We start from the raw sequence: 6,130 nt of genomic DNA on the forward strand, positions 1-6,130 counted from the left end.
GAGCTTCTCAAACTTAGATCTGCACCTTTTGGTAAACACCGGCTGGCCATTTGGAAATAATAACAGGATGGCCTATGCTATTAGATGAGGGAATATATGAACCAAACATGTTCCAAAGAGAAATATTACATTATTGCCAGGGCCTGATTAAATCACTTAAGCAAAATGAAAAATTAGTAGCTGGGCGATGAAGACTTTAAGGATCATGGATTACAGCCTGGAGATTTTGTTTAATGGAAAATACAGAAAATAAAAAATCCATTGCAGCCACTTTGGAAAGGACCTTATCAGATATTATTAACTAATCCATGTGCTGCCACATTAGAAGGCATAGACTCAAGGAATCACACCTCTCATTTTAAAAGACCCCTCCACCTGAATGGATCCCTTATTTCTGACATCCGGCTTTGAATAACTGAGAACAATGCCACCAACCCAAGACAGGAGGAAGATGACAGCAGTAGTAGACGGCTAACCAAGAGTCTGGACCAGTCCTGTAAGACTCATCCTACTAATCTAACTATACTACTTTCCAAAGGTCTGTCCCCAATCAAAATTTAAAGTTACTGTTTTACTTCTGGCTATACTTTTGCCCCAACATTCAGGATGGAAAGAAAAGTCTTTAGTAAAGTTGTTACAAAGTATAGCAACTGGGGGCAATGCAACCAATTTTTGGATTTGTCATCCAAGTCCTCAGTCAATACAAGAACAACATAATCCCCTCATACTACTGTTGCACTTATATTAATACCTCTGGAGAAGTTGAGACGTGCCTAGCAAAATTTTCTCAAAACGCAAAATGGTTACAAGATGTAAGAATAACTGACCCTTTAAATGACCTGTTTAGTTGACTCCCTTCAAGAATAGACAGAATTTTTCACTTTGCTTTACAGATAATTAGTATTATCATAACATGTATTATCACTCTTTTCCTAACTATCAAGCTACTCATGACATGTATCACTTCTTACTTTAAGTCTATGGCTAAAAGTACAGGTACAATGATTGTGCAGCAATTCAATATTGTTGAGAATATGTATACTATGAAATGCTTCATGTCAGTATATCTCTGTGTTTATCCACCACATTCAATTAACTATACCCCCAATGAGGACAACTAGGTAAATCTATTCCTAAATAAATAAATTTAAAAGGTGAAAGAGGTAGACCCAGCTCTGAGGGACATGATGGACCAGGGGCAGGCCGTCACCACCCTGGCTTCAAGGGACATGTATTTTGATCATCAATGCTTTCTTTTCTTTTCTTTTTTAATTTTTTTTTTATACAGCAGGTTCTTATTAGTCATCCATTTTATACACATCAGTGTATACATGTCAAGCCCAATCTCCCAATCCATCATACCACCATTCCCACCCCCACCCCACCCCCCCCCGCCTCTTTCCCCGCTTGGTGTCCATACGTCTTTTCTCTACTTCTGTGTCTCAATTCCTGCCCTGTAAACCAGTCCATCTGTACCATTTTCTAGTTTCCACATATATGCGTTAATATACGATATTTGCTTTTCTCTTTCTGACTTACTTCACTCTGTATGACAGTCTCTAGATCCATCCAGGTCTCTACAAATGACCCAATTTCGTTCCTTTTTATGGCTGAGTAATATTCCATTGTATATATGTACCACATCTTCTTTATCCATTGGTCTGTCGATGGGCATTTAGGTTGCTTCCATGACCTAGCTATTGTAAATAGTGCTGCAATAAACATTGGGATGCATGTGTCGTTTTGAATTCTGGTTTTCTCAGGGTATATGCTCAGTAGCGGGATTGCTGGGTCATATGGTAATTCTATTTTTAGTTTTTTAAGGAACCTCCATACTGTTCTCCATAGATCAATGCTTTCTATTGAAAGGTTTATGATCAAAAGGGGGGACTGATGAAATAAATCTTTCCATATTGAAATATAAGGAAGGCATTCTGGCTTATAAATGAGTTAACTTGAGTTTTTCACTAACTGAAATAGCCTGTTTATCTCCAATCAAACATACATTGTACATCTGATTTATTTAATCAAGTAAATGGCACATTGACCAGAAATAAAGAATGTCCATGTTAAAAATAAAGATTAAATGCCTCTCTTCCTGGGACACCAGTGCTAGTACTCCTTCTGTGATAAGACTCCCTTCCCAGGGCCAAGGCCATAATGAATTGCTGTATACATGCAGCTCTGCTTTTTGTGAAAACTTAAAGAAATATATGCCTAAGTTGTTTAGTGTTCTTTGTTCTGACAAGGTCTAGAACTGTGCTGGAAACCATGCTTCTCCAGAGCAGTTTCTCAGAGTAATCTGGGAAGCTGGTTTCTGGGCTACAGTAGAGTCCGGCTCAAATTAAACCCATTTCTATGTGTATTATTGGTTGTTTATTGATTATTTTTGTTGTCTGAAGGGACAAATCATGAAAACTAACTCTGCCATCCCACCAAGGGGAGCCTCACGCTGCCATGCAGAGAAACCCTGCAGGAAAAGCAGTCCTCAGATTTAATCCCACCAAGGGTAGTCTCATCTGCCCCAAAGAAACCCAGGAGAATAAACAGGGCTCAGAATTTTCATCCCAAGGAAAGTAGCTTCACCCTGTCATGCACACCAACCCAGGAGCTTAAGCAGGACTCAGAGTTTTAATTCCTGTGCTAGGATATCACACTACTGCTCCAAATCCATTGACAAGTACATACCCTGGGTGGAGCAGGAATTACAGTAAGGTGTGTAAAGAAGAAAAGGTGAGTTTCAGGTGTGTGATGGAATATGCCTGTGGGAAACCTGAGGTGTGCATCCTCTCCAACCACAAATGCATAGGATGAAGGGAGCATCGTGAACTCACGTAACAACAATGCTGTAACAATATAACAAGCTGTCAGGGGTGATGAGAACCACATCTCAGGAGAGGGTACAGGGAAAGAAAACAGGAGCTGTGCTGGGCCCCGCACTGAAGAAGCAAGACCCAGGGACTGAGAGGGTGGGGAGCTGTGATTAGATGAGGGAGGGGCAAGAGGTGGGGACCGTGAAGGTGGAAACTCTAGGCTCAGAAATGTGGGGAGTCCTTGGACCTGTTTCCAACCCATCTGGTAGACAATGTGCTTTCCCATCCTATACTTTCAAACCATGTAAATTCACAGGGATCCTGGAATGCCCAGATTAACTGTGATCACAGCCCCTGTGAGCTTACAAAGACAGACCTCTTCAATGAAAATTCCTCATCAAGCTCCAGTGTAAAATCCACCTTGGGCTCTGGGAGCTGTCTGCTCAGGCAGGGCTGAGGTCTGTGGGGAAGGCAGAGCTGTGGTCTAGAAGAAGATGAGGCTGTGGGGTCTTCTCCTCTGTCTGGTGACAGCTCCCCAAGGTTACGGTCTCAGATGTCAGACACAGGTCTGTGAAGATCCTTGTGAATGGAGGCGACTGACAAGGACGGATCCTCCTTGCCTCCAGGTATCCTGTCCCAGGTGCAGTTTCAGGAGTGAGGCCCAGGACTAGTGAAGCCACAGCAGACCCTCTCCCTCACCTGTGCTCTCTCTGGTTACTCCATCACAAGTGGTTATGGTGGGAGCTGGATCAATCAATCCCCAGGGAAGAGGCTGCTGGGGATGGAGAAATATATGATGATGGGACCACTTACTACAGACCATCCCTCAAGAGCTGCACCTCCGTCTCCAGAGACACTTCCAGGAACCAGTTCTCGCTGAAGCTGAGCTCTGTGACCACCAAGGACTGTGCTGTGTATTACTGTCACAGTGAGGGGAAGTCAGTGTGAGCCCAGACACACACCTTCCTGCAGGGAGACAGGAGGGAATGGGTTTCAAGGGCACTCAGGATCCCCAAGGGGCACACAGGTACAGAGGGAGCACACCAATCACCCAGGGGAGACTCAGAACACACCACAGGGCACACAGAACCTCCAGGGGCCACGCAGGAGCACAGGGTCCAGGCTCAGGACCAGGTGCAGCGGAAGGGTAAGGTCTGCTTTCCTGCCACAGTCTGTGGGTGCCTCTGCATCTAAAACTGTTCCATGGAGATCCTTAAGTTTATAGCTAATTGCCAACTACACAGTACAATTTAGAAGCTTTTGTTGTAATACAAAGACACATTCGCACCTCACCAAAGACGTAGGGTCACTTATGGATGCTGAAATGACTGCCAGTGGTCACCAGGGTCAGAGTCCTGAGGAGAATCAGGGACACGGTGAGCCTTTTCCAGTCAGACTCAGAGGACAGATCTCAGTAGGAATCCCAGACGAGGCCGGCACACTGCACACATTTTATGTAAGAAAACAGGGCTTTACTGGATTCTCTTGGTGACATAGAGAAGAAAATGTGTGGTCTACAAACAATTTTAATTTCCTCATTTACCCCAAAAGCTTTATTCCTGAGTTCTCTGTGAGGTCCCGGCTCAGACTTACCTTCCTCATCTGAAACTGTTGATTGTGTCATGATTACTCTTGTTCCCACTTTCAGTGTTTTCCCTCCACGAAAGTACATTCTGCATATTCCCTTCCTTAAATTCTAGAAATAAAAACAAATGTGAAGTAGATCATGATTTGCCTGGATGGGGGAAGGGCAGAGGGAAGGGAGGGATCAGGGGGAATATTTGGGGTGAGGGGCTTGTTCACTATTGTGATTGTGTAGACGAGCACGTATGTCATACTTTCAATTGCAAATGTCCTGAAAATACGCTTGTGTGAACCCTGGTTCTCTGTACATTCCTTCAGGAAACACTAGAATGCAGAAAACTCTCACATATTCTCATTACAGGAAGGGGTCCTGCAAACCTCACTGGACGTGACACTCTCTATTTTGGGGCTCGTTCAGGGGAGAATTTTTGTCCAGGATGAGGATATCAAACCCAGACACTGGGGCTCACATTTACCAGATATAGCCTCTTAGAGACATTCTACAATGCCTTATGATTTTATTTGTAATTTTACATCTGTATAAATGAATTAACATTCATGCCTAATGTCATATTTATGTAATTTTGTAAAAATGAAATAAATATGGTGAAGTTTAAATTTTTATCAATGTATAGCAACATAATGTAAAATTACATTTTCTCAAATACTATCATTGCCACCTAAGTGCGCAGGACACACACGTCTGCTCTGGGGCAACTCCTCCTCTGTTGGTGTCCAAACCAACAACTAGCTATATAGTCAGAAGACATACAAATAACGTCCTCCTTATGCTGATGAAAAGCAGCCCAGCCCTGACCCTGCAGCTCTGGAAGAGGAGCTCCAGCACCTGGATTCCCACGTGCTCCCATTCGGGGTTCCGGACAGAACACTCACCATGGACTTTGGGCTGAGCTGGGTTGTCCTTGTGGCTATTTTACAAGGTAATTTATGGAGAGCAAGAGATATTGAGGATGTGAATGGATATGAGTGAGGGAATCAGTGGATGGGTGACAGTCTCCTGACCAGGATGTCTCTGTGTTTGCAGGTGTCCAGTGTGAGGTGCAGCTGGTGGAGTCTGGGGGAGGCTTGGTGCAGCCTGGGGGGTCTCTGCGACTCTCCTGTGCAGCGTCTGGATTCACCTTCAGTAGCTATGCCATGAGCTGGGTCCGCCAGCCTCCAGGGAAGGGGCTGGAGTGGATCTCAGGTATTAGTAGTAGTGGTGGTAGCACATACTATGCAGACTCTGTGAAGGGCCGATTCACCATCTCCAGAGACAACTCCAAGAACACGCTGTACCTGCAAATGAACAGCCTGAGATCTGAGGACACGGCCGTGTATTACTGTGCAAAAGATACACAGTGAGGGGAAGTCAGTGTGAGCCCAGACACAAACCTCCCTGCAGGGAGAGAGGACGGGGGGATGCATGGGGTGCTCAGGACCCGCCTGCATAGAAGCTTAAACCAGTGACAGGTGCAGAGGGACAGGGAAGTGGCTTCCCCTTGGAGTTAATGATTTCCTTCCACTCCCAGCTGCCAGCTGCCCTCAGGGAAATTTCCTGCTGTGACCTTTTTGGCTTTGATGTGCACACACTCTCTGCAGGCACTAAAGGGAGAAGAAATATTCTCTGTTTGCAGATGAGACCTCTCCTTCATCCGGCCCCTACAGACCCCATATTCCTTGTCACAATCTGATTACGGTTCTCTCACCTCAGAAATGCACATGTTGTCCCCTCA

The 6,130-nt window shown here is 44.7% G+C and overlaps 1 gene segment (V, D, J or C); it reads left to right on the forward strand.

Annotated features, from left to right (window-relative positions):
• Positions 1-5,254: 5,254 nt before the first annotated feature.
• On the forward strand, positions 5,255-5,759 carry LOC137226767 (immunoglobulin heavy variable 3-23-like). The segment is given in 2 exon segments: positions 5,255-5,338; positions 5,443-5,759. Coding segments are annotated over 2 exon segments (363 nt in total).
• Positions 5,760-6,130: the final 371 nt, after the last annotated feature.

This window comes from Pseudorca crassidens, chromosome 1 (assembly GCF_039906515.1).
Source record: "Pseudorca crassidens isolate mPseCra1 chromosome 1, mPseCra1.hap1, whole genome shotgun sequence".
NCBI classification, from domain to species: Eukaryota; Metazoa; Chordata; class Mammalia; order Artiodactyla; family Delphinidae; genus Pseudorca; species Pseudorca crassidens.